This window comes from Scyliorhinus torazame, chromosome 15 (genome assembly GCF_047496885.1).
Source record: "Scyliorhinus torazame isolate Kashiwa2021f chromosome 15, sScyTor2.1, whole genome shotgun sequence".
Classification (NCBI taxonomy): Eukaryota; Metazoa; Chordata; class Chondrichthyes; order Carcharhiniformes; family Scyliorhinidae; genus Scyliorhinus; species Scyliorhinus torazame.
In genome coordinates this window covers 185,340,342-185,361,029 of record NC_092721.1, presented here as the reverse complement: position 1 = coordinate 185,361,029, position 20,688 = coordinate 185,340,342, and the positions used below count along the sequence as shown (strand labels likewise).

The 20,688-nt window shown below is 45.4% G+C and overlaps 1 protein-coding gene across 2 annotated transcripts in view; it reads right to left on the bottom strand.

Annotated features, from left to right (window-relative positions):
• rp2 (RP2 activator of ARL3 GTPase) overlaps positions 1-20,688 on the bottom strand; it is an 81,898-nt gene that overhangs the window by 26,126 nt on the left and 35,084 nt on the right. For both annotated transcript variants that reach the window (XM_072477262.1, XM_072477261.1), the window contains exon 2: positions 7,638-8,303. In XM_072477262.1, the coding sequence (XP_072333363.1) occupies positions 7,638-8,303 (666 nt within the window). The remainder of the gene's footprint in view (positions 1-7,637; positions 8,304-20,688) is intronic.

The window sequence follows — 20,688 nt, the reverse complement described above, 5'->3', positions numbered from 1 at the left end:
ACAATTTTTATAACAGTAACATAAACAATGACATCAACATGGTTAAATAAACATTTCCCCCCTCCCAGCCCAATCTTCACGCACCTCAACCAGACAACACCAATCCGCCAAAGCTTTCAAGCTGGGAAAGCTCCAGTCTATAAATAGATCCCCCATCCTTCTAATTCCTGCCCTCTGCCAACTCCCAAACCTGCCATCTAGCCTACCCGGTACAAACCTGTGGTTATTATAAATCAGGGTCTAAATCTCCTCCATTGCCCCAGATCCTCAGAGCCGCCACTACCATGGCTTGCGGTGTATCGGGCCGGCGAGAACGGCAGAGGTGCCGTTACCAGTGCTCCCAAATTGGTGTCTTTACATGACGCTGCCTCCACCCGCTCCCATACCGACCCCTCCCCCACTACCCACTTCCTAATCATGGCTATATTAGCCGCCCAGTAGTAGTTGCAGAAGTTTTGCAGCGCCAGCCTACCCACTCCCCCCCGACTGCGCTCCAGCAACACTTTCGTCACTCGCGGGGTTTTACTCGCCCACACAAAGCCCAAAATAATCTTATTCACCCGCTTGAAAAAGGCCTTAGGGATGAAGATGGGGAGGCACTGAAAGACAAGCAGAAATCTGGAGAGGACCTTCATTTTCAGTCTGTACCCTCCCCGCCAGTGATAGTGGGAGCATATCCCATCTCTAAAGTCCCCTTCCATTTGTTCTACCAACCGGGATAGGTTTAACTTGTGCAGTACCTCCCATTCCCGGGCCATCTGGATTCCCAGATAACGAAAGCTCTTCCCTACCATTCTTAGCGGCAGCTCTCCCAGTCTCTTCTCCTGTCCTCTTGCCTGGATCGCAAACATCTCGCTTTTCCCCTTGTTCAATTTATACTCCAAAAAATTGCCAAATTCTCCCAAGATTTGCATTACTTCCCCCATCCCCTCCAACGGGTCTGAAATGTACAAGAGCAGGCCATCTGCGAGGTCCGGTGCTCCATACCCCCCCCCCCCACGAACCAGCCCTTTCCAGTTCCCAGAGGCTCTTAACGCCATGGCTTTATGACCAGAGCAAACAGTGACGGGGAGAGGGGGCACCCTTGCCTCGTCCCTCGGTGTAGTTTAAAATACCCCGACCTCAGCCGGTTCGTATGCACACTCGCTACTGGTGCCTGATGGAGCAACCACACCCACCCAATAAAGCCCTCGCCAAACCCAAATCTTCCCAGCGCCTCCTACAGGTAATTCCACTCAACCCGATCAAAAGCCTTCTCCGCATCCATCGCCACTCGCCTCCTCTCCTTCTGAGGGCATCATAATAACATTTAGAAGCCTTCAAACATTGGCTTCGAGTTGCCTGCCCTTAACAAATCCCGTCTGGTCTTCCCCTATCACCCTCGGGACACACTCCTCTATCCTTGTGGCCAGTATCTTAGCCAGCAGTTTGGCATCCACATTCAGTAGAGAAATTGGCCTGTATTTGCCCCTCGGGGCAGCACGGTAGCCTTGTGGATAGCACAATTGCTTCATAGCTCCAGGGTCCCAGGTTCGATTCTGGCTTGGGTCACTGTCTGTGCGGAGTCTGCACATCCTCTCCGTGTGTGCGTGGGTTTCCTCCGGGTGCTCCAGTTTCTCCCACAGTCCAAAGATGTGCAGGTTAGCTGGATTGGCCATGATAAATTGCCCTTAGGGTCCAAAATTGCCCTTGGTGTTGGGTGGGGTTACTGGGTTATGGGGATGGGGTGGCAGTGTTGACCTTGGGTGGGGTGCTCTTTCCAAGAGCCGGTGCAGACTCGATGGGCTGAATGGCCTCCTTCTGCACTGTAAATTCTATGATAATCTATGGTATGACCCACATTGCTCCGGATCCTTCCCTCGTTTCATGATCAATGAGATCGAGGCCTGCGACAATGTTGGGGGGAGGACTCTCTTCTCTCTTGCTTCGTTAAATGTCCTCACCAGCAGTGGGCTCAATAATTCTGAAAACTTTTTATAGATTTCCACCGGGTATCCGTCAGGCCCCGGGGCCTTGCCCGACTGCATGCCCTCCAGCCCCTTGAATATTTCCTCAATCTCAATTGGGGCTCCCAGCCCTTCAACCAGGTCCTCCTCCACCCTCGGGATCCTCAACTGATCCAAAAATGACCTCATCCCCTCTACCCCAGCCGGTGGTTCCGACTCATATTATAGAAGTCCTTAAACACCTCGTTTACCCCCACTGGGTCCAGGACAGTATTACGATTCTCCCCATCATAAAGATCGTTCACTTCTCCCTCCATAATCTCGACTCCGCCCTCTGCTGCCTTATCCCATGCCTTTTCTTTTTTTAAATAAATTTAGAATACCTAATTCTTTTCTTTCCAATTAAGGGGCAATTTAACGTGGCCAATCCACCTACCATGCACATCTTTGGGTTGTAGAGGTGAAACCCACGCAGACACGGGAGAATGTGCTAACCACTGTGCCATCGTGCCGGTCCCATGCCTTTTTACTGTCAGACTTGACAATTATTATCCTGTGCTGCTAGTCTCACTGCCCCTCCCTAATCGCAGCTCATGCAAAAGTTCTGTTGCCCATATAGGAGATCGACAAGTGATATGATCATTGAGGTTGAGGCTGAAAATCACATGGCATGCAGTGGTTACCAGCTAGCAAGAGTGCTCCTCTTTAAATAAATTAAATTATCCTCACACAGTATAATTGTTTCCTCCAAGAATTTCAGTATCTGTCTTTTCCTAATCCATGTGCCTTAGTTTAACACTGATTACCTGCCATAATGATGAAGCATTTACACTGGCAACTGGTCCAATCATCAGGATTTTCATACTCCAATTCTGTATTGATGCTTAGTTAATGCCACAGTTCAGACACAGTTAAGTTTGCAACTGGATTTGAATTTTCCATGAAAGTCACTTAACCTTGTGTACTTCAACCCAGATTTTCAGAAAATACACCCAAACCTATTATGGGTGTGACAAATATCAGTATTCCAGAGATTATTTGAGGAAGAACTCAGAGTTTACAACAGCTGACAACACCCAGCTGCATCTCTTAATTATCTTCCATTCCATGATTTGTTTTGCTGGTCCACTTCCTGGATATCAAATTACAAATGAGAAAGAGTTCTCCAACTGAGCATCGAGATAGAAATATATTATTTTAAACAAATTTAGAGTGCCCAATTATTTTTTTTCCAATTAAGAGGCAATTTAGCTTGGCCAATCCACCTACCCTGCACACCTTTGGGTTGTGGGGACGAAACCCATGCACAGTGACCCAGAGCCGGGATCGAACCTGGGACCTCGGTGCTGTGAGGCAGCAATGCTAACCACTGCGCCACCGTGCTGCCCAGAGATAGAAATATAAACATTGAAAATAGGAGCAGGAGGTGGCCATTCGGTCCTTTGAGCTTGCTCCACCATTCATTATCATGGCTGATCCCTAATCCCGCTTTCCCCCCATATCCATTGATTCCCCCTCACCCCAAGTAATATATCTTGAAAACATGCAATTTTTTGGTCTCAACTACTTCCAAAGAACAAAGAACAAAGAAATGTACAGCACAGGAACAGGCCCTTCGGCCCTCCAAGCCCGTGCCGACCATGCTGCCCGACTAAACTACAATCTTCTACACTTCCTGGGTCCATATCCCTCTATTCCCATCCTATTCATGTATTTGTCAAGATGCCCCTTAAATGTCACTATCGTCCCTGCTTCCACCACCTCCTCCGGTAGCGAGTTCCAGGCACCCACTACCCTCTGCGTAAAAAACTTGCCTCGTACATCTACTCTAAACCTTGCCCCTCTCACCTTAAACCTATGCCCCCTAGTAATTGACCCCTCTACCCTGGGGAAAAGCCTCTGACTATCCACTCTGTCTATGCCCCTCATAATTTTGTATACCTCTATCAGGTCTCCCCTCAACCTCCTTCGTTCCAGTGAGAACAAACCAAGTTTATTCAACCGCTCCTCATAGCATTTAGCCACGTGTTTAGCTGCTCTATCTTCCTATTTCTAGCCTCACTGGCACGTGGCACAGGGAGTAATCCCGAGATTACAACCCTCGAGGTCCTGTCTTTTAACTTTCTGCCTAGCTCCCTGAACTCCTGCTGCAGGACCTCATGCCCCTTCCTGCCTATGTCGTTAGTACCAATATGTACAACGACCTCTGCCTGTTTGCCCTCCCCCTTCAGGATGCCCTCTACCCGTTCGGAGACATCCTGGACCCTGGCACCAGGGAGGCAACATACCATCCTGGAGTCTCTTCCACGTCCACAGAAGCGCCTATCTGTGCCCCTGACTATAGAGTCCCCTATTACTATTACTCTTCTGCGCTTTGACCCTCCCTTCTGAACATCAGAGCCAGCCGTGGTGCCACTGCTCTGGCTGCTGCTGTTTTCCCCTGATAGGCTATCCCCCCCGACAGTATCCAAAGGGGTATACCTGTTCGAGAGGGGGACAACCACAGGGGATTCCTGCACTGACTGCCTGCCCTTTCTGGTGGTCACCCATTTCTCTGCCTGCACCTTGGGTGTGACCACATTTACATACCTGCGATCTATGACGCTTTCCGCCACCTGCATGCTCCTAAGTGCATCAAATTGCTGCTCTAACCGAACCATGCGGTCTGTGAGGAGCTCCAGTTGGGTGCACGTTCTGCAGGTGAAGCCATCCGGGACGCTGGAAGCCTCCCGGACCTGCCACATCTCACAGTCAGAGCACTGCACCCCTCTAACTGACATTGCGTCAATTAATTAAAATTTAAATTTAAATTTTAAAAAATATATATATTTTTTTAAATTTCAAAGTTACTGTTAACTATCTGTTTCCTAGCACTAGATTTCTAATAGAAATGCGAAAGCTAAATATAGTACTCTCCGATCTCTGGCTTAGATATCCCTCTAAATTATAATTAAGTAATTATGTTTAATTAGTTACCAATGCTTAATTTTTAAAATTTAGTGTAGATTCCCAACCAGCCACTCAGGCCACAGCTTTTCTGTGATGTCACTTCAGTTTCCCCCCGACACACAATTTGAAAAAGGTATAAAAGTAAAAATTAGTAAAAATCACTTACTTACCTTCTTACCCTCGGAGTGTCTTAGATGTTCTCAGGTTCTCTCCCTGACAGAGACTGCTCCTCCTCCTCCTATGGTAATAAATTCCAGGCTGACCACTCTCTAGGTGAAGAAATTTCTCCTCATCTCGGTCCTAGTCTACCCTGTATCCTCAGACCGTGACCACTGCTTCTGGACACACCCACCATCGGGAACATCCTTCCTGCATCTACCTGTCTAGCCCTGTTAGAATTTTATAGGTTTCTAGGAGATCCCCCCCCCATAAAATTGTCAGGTGGCATGGTGGCACAGTGATTAGCATTGCTACCTCACAGCGTCAGGAACCCAGGTTCAATTCTGGCCTTGGGTGACTATGTGGAGTTTGTACATTCTCCCAGCGTCTGCGTGTGCGTTTTCTCTGGGTGCTCTGGTTTCCTCCCAGAGTCCAAAGATGTGCGAGTTAGGTGAATGGACCATGATCAATTGCCACTTAGTGTCCAGGGTGTGCAGATTAGCCTATGGGGTTATGGGGATAGGGCAGGATGGACGGGGGAGTGGGACATGCTCTTTTGAAAGGTCGGTGTCGGGTTGGTGTCGACTCATAAGCCAAATGACCCCCTTCTGCACTGTAGAGATTCTATAAATCTATCTTATTCAGCTCCTGCCAAACGCTCAATGGTGTTGCAATAACTCCAAGCAATTGCCTTGCACCTATTCTTTGAAAATCATAATTTTAATTTCTCCATCCTGCATTGTGATCATTAACAGAAAAGTCTCAATTTTTAACTATGCTGTCCATCATCTCTCCAAATCTCGCTCTTATTCTCTCCTACATGACATTATACAAATGCAAGCTGTTCTTTGCCCCAAACAAAATCTTTCAAAAAAGAGCTTTCCTCACCAAGTTTAAAGCATTCACTTTCTTCTAAACAAATATGGGCCCATTTTCCATTGCTAGGTTGAGGATTTCAAGAAAAACGAATTATGAAGGTTTAGTGTTAGCTTGTATTAAATGCCAACCGAGACCTCTCGAGTCAGAGGGTCCCACTCCAGAGACTTGTCCACAGGACTTTGGACTGGCATTCAGTAGTACTAAGGGAGCATTGCACTGTAGAGCTATATCTCTCGGATGAGACATTAAATCGAAGGTCCAACTATCCCATGGTAGATGTAAAAGATCCCCTGGCACGATTTCAAAGAAGAGTAGGGCAGTTAGCCCCAGGATGCTGGCCAATATTTATTCTTCAATCAATATGACATTGGTGTGATATTGTAGGGGCTTACTGTGTGAAAACTGTCTGCTGTACCTAATGTTTGATTGGCAGTAAAGCATTTGGGAGGTGACAAAAAGGCACTGTACAAATGCAAGCTTGTTTTATCAAGTCATTTTACTCCTACATGGAAACCACCTCAGCTGACAAATGCAGAAAGGAAGTATCAAAATACCAAGTTGTTCTTTGTTCCACTATGCCAGCTTGTGAACATTTCAATAACTTTCCACACCACGCTGTTCTCACCTCAATCCAAAACATGTGGTGCTCGAACAGTGCCAGATTAGTGAACTATGGAAAGTTTAATAAAAAACTTCAGTGCTATACATTGGCTATTGCTACATAACTTGGATTTTTAAAAATAGATAAAACTTTACGTTTTGGGATTTGGAGATGTCAGTTCCAGTAGAAAGGCATGTTGCTCCAGGCTTCACAAGTGCTTGTTGGAACATGCAGGAGCAGACAAAAGCAGCTCTTCCTTCTTTATGGGAAAGTCAGAGTTTTTAAGGTCACAGGTACATAATCCTGCTGTACCTTAAGTCAACATAATTGATATAATAAATTGAATCAAAAACTCAGATTGGCCATTTTAAAAGTACTTTGTTGTGCCTTTTTTCCTGTCCACATGTCTTGCCAATTTGTTTTGCAACTAAAGTCTTTACAGGGCGCTCCAGTGGCCTAGATCAATGTATCCCAACGCCTGGCTCAGGTCACAAATTTATTCACTTGCAAGCTTCGACAATGAGTGCTCTACGCAACAATCCCAATCCTGCACACACAAATGTATATGCAGACGTTGTTGGCTTATCATAAACAAGGAACCTAACCTAATTTATACCACCCCAGTCCCAAAAACAAAGTACATTAAATCAACTACCACCATACTTTGTGGCTCATTGAGAGGTCGAAATTGTGATCAGAATGAAATGGAATTGGATGACACACCTTGAGCAGCATCTGCAAGTGCTGTAGGTAAATTGAAATTCACTGCACAATCATTCAGCCATTTGTACCCAGGTTTGCTCATTAGCAGTTCAATACTAATCTTATTGCCTTATCTAGGTTTCTCAATGCTGTATTGTCAATGTTTGTAGATTTTTAAAAATCTGCTCTTTTTTGCTCTGCAAAGTTTACGTGGCCTTCCACATTTGTGCTAATGAGGTCAAATGCAGTTCACTGTCAGGACACTGTCAATTCATCCCTTGGTTGCCCCCTGGAAACACAATTCTCTTCAAGGACTCTGCAGCACCTTGGTTTTGAGCAAGTCACAGATGACAAACATACACAAAAGAGAGCACTAAGTGCAAACATTGCAATTTTCTCACCTCATCGATTAACTTCCTGGCATTGGCTGTGGTGTAATCTCCAGCAAAAAATACTACCAAGCACAACTCTTCGCTGTTCTTTTGTCTCTGACCTCGCGTGACTGGAACAATGCTCCTGTTCACCTCTGTGGAGATCCGAACTGATTTCAGCTCCTCCGAATCAGGAAGAGGAACAAAATCCTGGGGCATCGCATCTTCAGGTAGCAAGATCCAATTGTTCTCATCTGCAACAGGGGTGAAGTCATGGATGTTGCTCCAGTTGTTGTTAAAGATGCTTAAGCCTGCATCTTTGAACTGGTAGCCCAGCTCAGGATAGTAATATTGGAAACAGCCGAACTTCATGCCCGTGGAGGATTCAATAATCGGCTGGGTTGCACAGCAGAGGAAGACGTCCATTTTTTTGCAATCCCGTGTGCGGAATTGCTGACAAGCCACAACACATTTACAGTCAGAACAGTCACGGAAGAAGACACTACCCTTGATAGGTCCCAAAAATATCTTGCAGTTGGTGCAGTCGTCAATATTGATGGTGGCAGAGTGGTCAAAAACGTAAATGTTGCAGTTTTCACATTCTTGGATGACAAACTGCTCACCAGCAACTTTACCAGGCAATCGGCCCACAGTCTGATCCTTTAACTGAACCAGCATATAGTCTTTGACATCAACCTATTGGAAGAAAAACAAACAAAAAACTTTAAACATGATCAAAAATTTCTAATCCAGCATATTGAACTGAGATAAAAGTATTAGCATTAAAAGACTGAGTTATTAATGCATCGCTACGGTTTTTAAACCTATGTTACCTATGTTAAACCTCTGTTACATCTAGTCAAGGATAAGACTAGTAAAAGCTGGTCAAGGTGGTGGTTAGTACAGGAAGGCAGATGGTCCCAATGCTCATCTGCATTAAATTAGTTGATTTTCACGGGTGAGATCATCTCCACCAGCAACCCTGGGCAGGGTGGAGGGGAAAAATACACATGGTGTTGAACATGTGGATAGGTAAAGGTAAAGGCATCATAGTCCCACATTGAAGATAATTGGCAAAAGCAGCAATGGTGCCACAAGGGAAAAATATTTCATGCAGTGAATGGTTGGGATTTGGAATGCACCACCTGAGGATGTGATGATCAGGTCAATTGAGGCATTTAAGAGGGAATTAGATTATCTGAAATGGAAAAAAGTGCAAGGCTACGGGGAGAAAGCGGGAGATTGGCACGCAAGGAATTGCTCCTTCCAAGAGCCAGCACAGACATGATGGGCCGCATAGCCTCCTTCTGTGATGTCCACAGACCTGCGGTCCAATAAAGAGTCAATGAGCTCACAAGATGGGGAGGGAGAAAATTATTAGAAGCAGAAGGAATAAATAAAAAGGTGAAATCTGATCAGGAAAGTTCTGGGTTCATATTCCAGTTTCCGCTGAACTAATTGATCCAGATTGGGTCACAGCAGCTTCAAAGTGGAGAGAGCAAGAAAGAAAAGTCAATGCTTGGGTTACTGTTCCTTTTGCTATATAATAGATTCCTGATTTAGGAGAGAATGATTGATATGGTCGGTAGACAAAAATCAACACACGACCAAAAAAACTGTAGGCTCACACTTGTATAGAATAAGCACTTGGGCAGGAGGCACCGGGATACCCCTTATCCATGGAATCCGAACCCAGCACATGTCTGCCTTACAGAAGAATTTTAGAATTCCTACAGTGCAGAAGGAGGCCATTTGGCCAAGAGAGTCTGCACTGACGCTCCGAAAGAGCACCCACTCCCCGCTCCATCCCGGTTACCCCATAATCCCTCTTAACCAGCACATCTATGAACACGAAGGGGCAATTTAGCATAAAAATGTATATCTTTGGACTGTGGGAGGAAACTGGAGCACCAGGAGGAAATCCACAGACGTGGGGAGAACGTGCAAACTCTACTCAGGCAGTCACTAAAGACTGGAATTGAACCCGGGTCCATGGCCCTGTGAGGCAGCAGTGCTAACCACTGTGCCACTATTGTTTATGAGAAAGAAGTCTGGAAATTAAGTATTGAACTTAGTTACAATAGTTCCCTCTGCAGATTCCTCCCTTGTCCAACTCCTTCAAATATTTTAGAAATTTATGTAAAAAATAGTAGGGACAGGATACGGAACGTTAAAAAGACTCGCCTTAAGAAATTTGTACCTGAACGCGCAGAGCATTCAAAATAAAGTGGCTCAATTAGTTGCACAGATAGATGTAAAGGAGTATGATATAGTTGGGATTACGGAGACATGGCTCCAAGGTGACCAAGGATGAGAACTAAACATTGGGAGCTATTCAATTTTTAGAAAAGACGGACAGAAAGAGAAAGGTGGTGGAGTTGCATTGTTGATTAAAGAAGATATTAATACAATATTGAGAAAAGATATTAGCACAGATGATGGGGAATCTGTCTAAGTTGAGTTAAGAAACACCAAGAGATAAAAAAATATTTGTAAGGTAGATATATTGACGACCAAACTTCAGTGGTAATGTCGGGAATAGCATTAGACAGGAAATCAGAGAGGCATGTGCTAAAGGAACATCTGTGACAATGGGCGACTTTAATCTGCATACAGATTGAGTGAGTTAAATTAGTCACAGTACAATAGGAGGAGGAATTTCTGGAGTGTATACGGGGTGGTTTTCTAGACCAATATGTTGAGGACCCACCAAGGGAACAGGCCATCTTGGACTGGGTGTTGTGCAATGAGAAAGGATTAGTTGGCAATCTAGTTGTGAGAGAACCCTTGGGGATGAGTGACCATAATATGATAATTCTGTCAAAGTAGATAGTGAGGCAGTTGATTCTGAGTCCTGGGTCCTGAACCTCAATAAAAGTAACTATGATGGTATGAGGCATGAGCTGGCTATGATGGAATGGGAAACATTACTGACAGGCAATGGCAGGCATTCAAGGAACAACTGGGTGAACTCCAAAAGTTGTTTATTTATATTTGGCGCAAGAGTATGAAGGGAACTGTGGCCATATCATGGCTCACAAGGGAAATTAGGGATATTAGATTCAAAGAAGACATACAAATTAGCCAGAAAAAATAATAGACCCCAGAATTGGGAACCGTTTAAAATTCAGTAATGGCAGACCAAGTGATTGATTAAGAAGGGGAAAATACAATATGAAAGTAAGCTAGAGGGGAACATATAAATTGACTGTAAAAAATTTCTATAGGTATGCGAAGAGAAAAAAATATTGATAAAAATGAATGTAGGCCCCTTACAGTCAGAAATGGGGGAATTCATAACTGGGAACAAAGAAATGGCTGAGGAACTAAATTCGTACTTTGCTTCTGTCTTCACAAAGGAACACATGAATAATGTACCAGAAGTTCTGAGAAACACAAGTTTCAGTGAGAAGCTGAAGGAAATTAGCATTAGTAAAGAAATGGTTCGGGGAAATTAATGGGATTGATGATGGGATTGAAGGTGGATAAATCTCCAGGGCTTGATCATCTTTATCCCAGAGTATTTAGAAATAGTAGATCCATTGGTGGTCATTTTTCAAAATACTTTAGACTCTGGAACGGTTCCTACAGATTGGAGAGTAGCTAATATAAGCCCGCTATTCAAAAAGGGAGGTAGCGAGAGAACAGGGGGCTATAGACCAGTGAGCCTAACGTTGGTAGTAGGGAAGTTGCTAGAATCCATTGTCAAGGATTTCATTGCACAGCATTTGGAAAGCAATGGAATAATCAGACAAAGTCAGCATGGATTTACAAAAGGGAAATCATGCTTGACAAATCTACTGTAATTCTTTGAAGATGCAACCAGTAAAGGGAGAACCGGTGGATGTTGTAGCCACCTAAAATGGCTGATTCCCTATTAATTTGGCCAAAACCCGATTTAAAATGGCTAAACAAAAAGGCTGATGGGAAAAGCAGTCAACAGGACACAAACGGACAGCTGCAGACAGAATAGCGTATTCGGCTCTGGGGAAGTCGGCCCAGATCGATACTCAAGACTATTAGCAGCACATCAACCCAAACATCTGCAGTTTAATCGGCTATCCCCGGGAACAATTGCAACATATTAGCAATTGAACGCCGGGCCAGACCTGTCGGCGCCTGCAGTGGCCGAAACAAAGACACAAAGGTTAAGAGGTGACTTAATTGAGGCATACAAGATGATCAGAGGATTGGATAGGGTGGACAGTGAGAGCCTTTTTCCTCGGATGGTGATGTCTAGCACGAGGGGACATAGCTTTAAATTGAGGGGAGATAGATATAAGACAGATGGCAGAGGTAGGTTCTTTACTCAGAGAGTAGTAAGGGGATGGAATGCCCTGCCTGCAACAGTAATGGACTCACCAACACTAAGGGCATTCAAATGGTCATTGGATAGACATATGGACAATAAGGGAACAGTGTAGATGGGCTTTAGAGTGGTTTCACAGGTCGGCGCAACATCGAGGGCCGAAGGGCCTGTACTGCGCTGTTATGTTCTATGTTCTATTTGAGCTCACTAAAACGTCCAGAAATTCAACATCTCCAGCAATGTAAACCAGCAATGAGGAGCAAGAAAGAAGTCTGCTTACTTATCAATCATTGGCAGCATGTTCCAAAAGAAGAAAAGGAAAAGGAGCATTATCCACAATATTCCACTGAAGTACGGTATTTTGAATATGCCTGATAGTAATCACTCCACCACAGGTGGCTGTGCCTTCAGTTCAACAGATCCTAAGCCAATACTTCCCAAACTTTTTCCTGGAGTGATCGCATTTCAATGCCTCAGACTGTGTCACACGCCAGGTTAAAACTTGATGGGGTGCGGGAGTTTTTAAACCGGTGGTGATGGTGGTGTGTGTGTGTGGGGGGGGGGGGGGGGGGGGGGGGGGATTAAATGTGGTGCATTTAGACCAGAAGACATAGGAGCAGAATTAGGCCCCAATTCTGTTCCACCATTCAATCATGGCTGATATTGTTCTCATCTCCATTCTCCTGCCTTCTCCCATAACCCTGATCCCCTCATTAATCAAGAACCTATGTTTAGCACAGGGCTAAATCGCTGGCTTTGAAAGCAGACCAAGGCAGTCCAGCAGCACAGTTCGATTTCCGTAACAGCCTCCCTGAACAGGCTCCGGAATGTGGCTTTTCACTAACTTCATTTGAAGCCTACTTGTGACAATAAGCGATTTTCATTCATTTCATTTTTCATCTCGGTCTTAAAGACACTCAGTAATTTTGCCTCCACAGCCTTCTGCAGCAGAGTTCCACAGATTCACCACTCTCTCGCTGAAAAAATTCCTCCTGATTTGTTTTAAAGGATCGTCCATTTAGATGGAGATTGTGTCCTCTGGTTCTCGTTTTTCCTACAAGTGGAAACATCCTCTCTATGTCCACTCTATCCAGGCCTTGCAGTATCCTGCAAGTTTCAATAAGTTCCCCCCTCATCCTTCTAAACTCCAACAAGTACAGACCTCGAGTCCTCAAATGTTCCTCATACGGCAAGCTCTTCATTTGAGGGATCATTCTTGTGAACCTCCTCTGGACCCTTCCAAGGCCAGCACATCCTCCCTTAGATACGGGGCCCATAACTGCTCACAAAACTCCAAATGGGGTCTGACCAGAGCCTTATACAGCATCAGAAGTACATCCCTGGTCTTGTATTCTAGCCCTCTCGACATAAATGCTAACATTGCATTTGCCTTCTTAACTGCCGACTGAACCTGCACGTTAACCTTAAAGAGAATCTTGAACAAGGACTCCCAAGTCCCTTTGTGCTTCTGATTTCCAAAGCATTTCCCCATTTAGAAAATAGTCTATGCCTCCCAAAGTGCATAACCTCTCAATTTTCCACATTGTATTCCATCTGCGTCTTCTTTGCCCACTCGCCTAGCCTGTCCAAGTCCTTCTGCAGCCCTCCTGCTTCCTCAATACTACCTGTCCCTCTATAGATCTTTGTATCACCTGCAAACTTTAGCAAACGTGCCTTCAGTTCCTTCTTCCAGATCATTAATGTATATTGTGAAAGGTTGTGGTCCAAGCACAAACCCCTGAGGCACACCACTAGTCACCGGCTGCCATCCTGAAAAAGATCCTTTTATCCCCACTGTCTGCCATCTGCCAGTCAGCCAATCCTCTATCCATGCCAGGATCTTACCCTTAAGAGACATGGGCTCTTAACTTATTTAACAGTTTCCTATGTGGCACCTTGTCAAAGGCCTTCTGGAAATTGAAATAAATCCACTGGTTCTCCTTTCTCTAACTTCCTTGTTACTTCCTCAAAGAACGAACAGATTTGTCAGACATGACCTCCCCTTGACGAAGCTGCGCTGACTCAGATCCTATTTTATCATGCACTTCCAAGTACTCCGCGATCTCATTAATAATGGACTCTAAAATCTTACCAATGACCAAAGTCAGGATAACCAGCCTATAATTTCCCATCTTCTGCCACTCTCCCTTCTTAAACAGCGGTGTTACATTCGCCACTTTTCAGTACTCTAGGATCCTCCCTGCCTCCAGTGATTCCCGAAAGATCACCACCAATGCCTCCACAATCTCCTCAGCTATCTCTTTTAGAACCCTGGGGTGTAGTCCATCCAGTCCAGGTGACTGATCCGCCTTCAGACCCTTCAGTTTCCCAAGAGCCTTCTCCTTAGTGATGGCCACTGCGCTCACCTCTGCCCCCTGATTCTCCTGGAGCTGCAGCATCCCACTGGTGTCTTCCACCATGAAGACTGATGCAAAGTAACTATTCAGTTCCTCTGCCATTTCTTGGTTTCCTATTATTACTTATCCAGCTACATTTTCCAGTGGTCCAATGTCTCTCTCTTACCTTTATATATTGAAAATAACTCTTCCTATCCTCTTTTATATTACTAGCTAGCCTGCACTTATATTTCATCTTCTCCCCACTTATTGCTTTTTTAGTTGTCCTCTGCTCACTTTTAAATGCTTTCCAAGCATCTGGCTTCCCACCAATTCTCGCCACTTTGTATGCTTTTTCTTTTGCTTTTACGCTGTCCTGGACTTCCCTCATCAGCCAATAATGCCTTGTCCTCCCTTTAGCATGTTTCCTCCTCCTTGGGATGAATTTCTGTTGTGCCTCCTGAATAACACCAAAAACCCCTGCCATTGCTGTTCCATTGTCTTACCTGCTAGACTCCTTTTCCAATCAACTCTGGTCATATAGTGGTCACTGCTCCATAAAGGTTCCTTCACCTTATTCCCTCATCAGGTCTGCCTTATTACACATCACCAAATCCAGAATTGTCTGTTCCCTAGTAGGCTCTGTCACAAGCTGCTCCAAAAGATCATCTCTTAGACATTCCATAAATTCCTTTACTTGGGATCCACTACCAACCTGATTTTCCCAGTCCACCTGCATATTGAAGTACCCCATGATTATTGTAATATTTTGTCTTTTTACATGCCTTTTCCATCTCCTGATTTATTTTCTGTCCCATATCCTGACTACTGCTAGGGGGCCTGTAGATAACGCCCATCAGAGGGGGCAGCACGTGGCGCAGTGGTTAGTATCACTGTCTCACGACGCTGAGGTCCCAGGTTTGATCCCGGCTCTGGGTCACTGTTCGTGTGGAGTTTGCACATTCTCCCTGTGCTTGCATGGGTTTCGCCGCCACAACCCAAAGATGTGCAGGCTAGGTGGATTAGCCATGAGAAATTGCCCCGTAATTGGAAAGAATTAATTGGGTACCCTAAATTTTAAAGAAACAAAAAAAAACTCTACCCACAGAGATCCTATATCGCTCCTGGCTATCGATTTAGCTTCATTCCTTACTAGCAATGCAACCCCACCCCTTTTACACATTTGCCTTTCCTTTCAATAGGACACATATCCTTGTATATTTAGATCCCAGCCCTGATCCCCTTGCAGCCATGTCTCTGAGATGCCCACAACATCGTACCGGCCAATTTCAATGTGCACAACAAGCTCATTTACCTTGTTCCGTATACTGCGCGCATTAAGATACAATACCCTCAGTCCTGCATTGACCACCTCCATTTTCACATTTGTCACCTTTTTTGCTCTGCCTGAGGGTGACGTTGTTCTCTATTTCCCCATCAGTTATGACACCATCCTGTTCCTGTGCTGCAATGTTACTTTGTTCTTTAAATAGGCGACAGTTTTAGATAGAGGATACGGATCGACGCAGGCTTGGAGGGCCGAAGGGCCTGTTCCTGTGCTGTAATTTTTCTTTGTTCTCTTCTTTGTTCTTCATCTCAGCTAGCATTCTGGTTCCCACCAGAGAAAAAAGCAGGGTTTCTCAAAAATAATCCAAGCACCTATCTTTTCACAAGTTTTCTTTTCCAGTAGCAACCATTTTCATTTCATTTCATTTCAATTTCATTTCATTTCCATTTTCATTTCATTTCACCACAGGGTCTCAAAGAGCAGTCCATAGGCCATGCCCACTAACAAAACTAAAAAATTGCAAGCAGCTCTCAGAAATTGGATTGAGCTCCACGGCAGCCATTATTGCCTCGAAGTTCGCGACCCCCAAATGTCGCAACCCACAGTTTGCGGAGCCCTTCCCTAAGCTATAGAATTCCCTTGCTAAACTGCACCAATTTACCCAACTTTCCTCCTTGAAGACACTCCTTAAAGCCCATTGACCAAGGTTTTGATCATCTCAGCTAATATCACCTCGTGTGTCATCTTTTGTTTTGTAATGCTACTGTGAAACTCCTTGGAATGTTTTCCTACATTAACAACGCTACGTGAAAATAGATTGCTGATGATGAAAATCTCATGTTTGTCACTACTCTGTGGAGCATCGACAGCAGTAGTGAAAACCTATCCAGAAGAAGATGTGTGTCAGGAAGCAGCCAGCCTTCCTTCCCTCCTCTCTATGCTTTCAAGATCAATTTTTTCACTTCCACTTCCAAATGGTTTTAACACAACTCAGCAACGTGTGCTAAGTGCAGCAGTTACACCAAGCAATTAAACCACCGGTGTTCCAACATGATCTTACCACAATGACATTTCAAACAAAACAGTTGTTTTCACGTATTTGGAGCACATTGTCAGTATCAGTCAAGCAACTTTCAAAGAACAAAGAAAGGTACAGCACAGGAACAGACCCTTTGGCCCGCCAAGCCTGTGCTGATCATGATGCCCTAACTAAAAAAAAAAAACTTCTGCCCTTACTCGGTCCGTATCCTTCTATTTCCTTGTTATTCAACTACTCATCCAAATGCCCTAAATGTTGCTAATGTGCCTGCTTCCACCACATCCTCTGACAGCATATTGCAGGCACCCACCACTGGCGTGAAAAACTTACCCTTCACATCTCCCTTAAACTTTCCCCCTCTCACCTTGAACCTGTGCCCCCTTGTAATTGATACTTCCAGCCTTGGAAAAAGTCTCCGACTATCTACCCTGTCTATGCCTCTCATAATTTTGTAGACCTCTCTCAGGTCTCCCCTCAGCCTCCATATTTCCAGGAAAAACAATCTTAGTTTATGCAACCTTACCCTCGAGACCAGACAACACCCTAGTGAACCTTCATTGCACTCTCTCCAAAGCTTCCACGTCCTTCTTATAATGTGGTGACCAGAACTGCTCGTAATACTCCAAATGCGGCCGAACCAAGCTACAACATGATTTCCCAATTCCTGTACTCAGTGCCCCAGCCGATAAAGACAAGCAAGTCATATGCCTTCCTAATCACCTTGGCCACCGCGGTGTGTTGCCACTTTTAGGGAACTCTGGACCTGTAAACTCAGATCCCTCTATGTTAATGTCACTTAGGGTTCTGCCACTTAGTGTAATTCATACCTAAATTTGATCCTCCAAAATGCATCACCTCACATTTGTTCAGATTAAACTCCATCTGCCATTTCTATGCCCAAGACTCCAATCTATCTATAATCCTGTTGTATCATCTGCCAATCTTTGGCACTATCAGCAACTCCGCCAATTTTCATGTCATCCGCAAACTGACTAATCAGGCCACCCACAATTTCCTCCAGATCATTGATATAAACTACAGGGGTCCCAGCACTGATCCCTGCGGAACATTACTAGCTACAGAGCTCAGCTACTGAAAAACACCCTTCTACCACTACTCTGTCTAATATAACCAAGCTAGTTCTGTACCCATTTGCCAGCCCACCCCAAATCCTATATGATTTTAGTTTTTGTACCAGTCTGACATGTGGGACCTTGTCAAATGCATTACTAAAGTCCATATAAACTACATACACAGCCCATCCCTCATCAATTTTCTTTGTCACCTCTTCAAAAAATTCAATCAAGTCGATGAGACATGACCTTCCCCGTACAAAACCACGCTGCCGGTCACTAACTAGTCCATTTTCCTCAATGTGCATATGTCCTGTCTCCCAGTATCTTTTCCAAAAGCTTCCCCACCACTGATGTCAGGCTCACCGGCCTATAATTTGCTGTATTATCCTTGCTTCATTTCTTAAACAAGGGAACAACATTGGCTATTGTCAGTCACTAGAACCTCGCCTGTAGTCAAAAAGGATGTGAAGATATCCGTTAAGGCCCCAGCTATTTTTCCCCTTGCCTCCCGCAGTAACGTGGACTAGATCCCTATCCGGTCCTCGGGACTTGTCTACCTTAATCCAATTTTCAACACTTCCCCCTGTGATATATTGAAGTTCTCAAGAGTGTTCACACACCTATCCCTGACCTCAACATCTGTCGCGTCCTTCTCCCTGATGAACACCGGTACAAAGTACTCATTAAGGATTTCAACCACTTCCTGTGGTTCCATGTGTAACTTCCCTCCATTGTCCTCGAGTGGGCCTACCCTTTCTCTTGCTACCTTCTTGCTCCTAATATACACAAAAATGCCTTGGGATTCTCCGTAGCCATGTTTGCTAAAGACGTTTTATGGCCCCTTTTAGCCTTCCTAATTCCATGTTTAAGTTCCTTCCTACTTTCACTGTACTTCAGGGTTTCATCAGTTTTTAAATGCTTAGACCGATTGTTTGCTTCCTTTTTCCTTTTGACTAAGCTTACAATTTCCCTTGTCATCCATGATTCCCAAATCCTGCCATTTCTACCCTTCATTTCTGCGGGGATCTTCAATTTTTTTTTTGCTGGTTGAGTTAGATATCCAGAATAGCATTACCATTGCTCAATCCCTATCAACATCCTGTGGTTATCAACATCCTGTGGTTATCATTGGTCAGAAACTGAACCGGACTAGCTATACAAATACTGCCCAACAGCAGTCTGTACACGTACATCTCAGGGACTTCAGCGGCTCGAGAAGGCAACTCACCACTACTTTCTCGAGGGCAACTAGGGTTAGGGAATAAACGCTGGCCTAGCCAGCAACGCCCATATCATAAATTAATTTTTTAAAAGCCACATGGCTGACAAGTACAAAGGAAAGCTAAGCACAGAAGCTGATGTGTGACGGTCCAAATGCAGACACAAAGAAAAAGCACACGAGATTGAAAGAGGAACGTCCTGAATTCTTGTGGGGAGCTGAAACAAATCACTCTCAGAAAGTGATCAGTTTTTCTGTTTGGCAGAAAAGGAGATAGGAGTTCTTAGAGGCAATGTGCGAGCTGACTAAAATACATCAAAAACATGGAAAGCTGTGTGAATAGCTCACAGATCCTTAAGAGCTGGGTATTTTCCCAGAAGTGGCCAAATTGCGAACGGGATTTATTGGTTCGTCACTTGAAAAGGAACTTTGGAAAGCTACTGTCGTGGCCCAAGGGAAAGAGGGTTCGGAGAAGCACGGCTTGCTGATGAAAAAGAGAGGAAAGCTTTTGTCGGATTGGTCTCCTGACCTACCCTGCAGGAGTAATGACCAGCATATTGTGCAACAGCATGGCTCTGTTGTGTCACATTTGTGCAGGGAGTAATGGGAATGCTGTGGTAGTCGGTATTAGGGGTATTACGGTACCCTGAATAATGCTGTAAGACCATTGGTGTGGGAGGTACTTGAGACTGCTATTTTTATTGGTGAAGCCTGCCTGCTGGTTCCGCCCAGTAAGGTGGAGTATAAGAGCCTGAGTCTCCCCAGCAGCTGCATTCTGTATCTGCGCTGCTGGGGGAAACATCTAGTGCAATAAAACCTTAAATTGTCTCCAATCTCATCTCTGGAGTTATTGATCGAGCATCAATTTATTGCACTAGATTTTAAAGAATGGAGCTCCGAATCAAGCCGGAGTGTCTGCAACTCAGCCCCCACGCAGCAAACTCAGCGCAACCTTCAAACACTGGCTGGCGTGCTTCAAAGGGTACCTCAGGACGGCCACGACTGAACATACGGAGGTCCAGAAACTGCAAGTTCTCCACTCAAGGGTGAGCCCAGAGGTCTACACCCTCATCGAGGATGCGGACGATTTCGAGGCCGAAATGACCCTGCTGAAAGGACACTATATTCACCCTGTAAACCAGGTCTATGCCCGACATCTGCTAGCGACGAGGCAACAAATCCCTGGGGAAATCGCTGGAGGAGTTCTACCGTGCGCTCCTGGTGTTAGGGAGGAACTGTGACTGCCTGCAGGTTTCGGCCAGCGACCACACAGAACTTTTGATCCGGGACGCTTTCGTTGCAGGTATGCTGTCCTCCGAAATCCGCCAGCAATTGCTGGAGAAAGAGACACTAGGCCTCAAGGAGGCATGGGCCCTTGCTAGCTCCCTGGATGTGGCCTCCCGAAACGCCCGCACTTACGTCCCTGACCGCGCGGCAGCCCCTTGGGCAGCGTGGAACACTCCCGCGGCCGACTCCGATGCATCCCCCATCAAGCTTGCGCTACGAGACTGCCAGGCAACCCCGGGGGGCCCCGCTGCTATTTTTGCGGGCAAGCCAAGCACCCCCAGCAGCGCTGTCCGGCCCGCTCATCCATCTGCAAAGGGTGCAGCAAAAAGGGCAATTTTGTGGCAGTATGCCAGGCCCAGGCGGTCGCCGCGGTCTCCGGGGCGAACCGGGACCGCCACCACAACTCTCGCCATGAGCCGCGTGCGGCCAGCGGGCGCCGCCATCTTCCTTCTCCAGGGCCACGTGCGGCCTCCGGGCGCCGCCATCTTGTCCCCCGGGGACCATGTGCGATGGATGAGCGCCGCCAT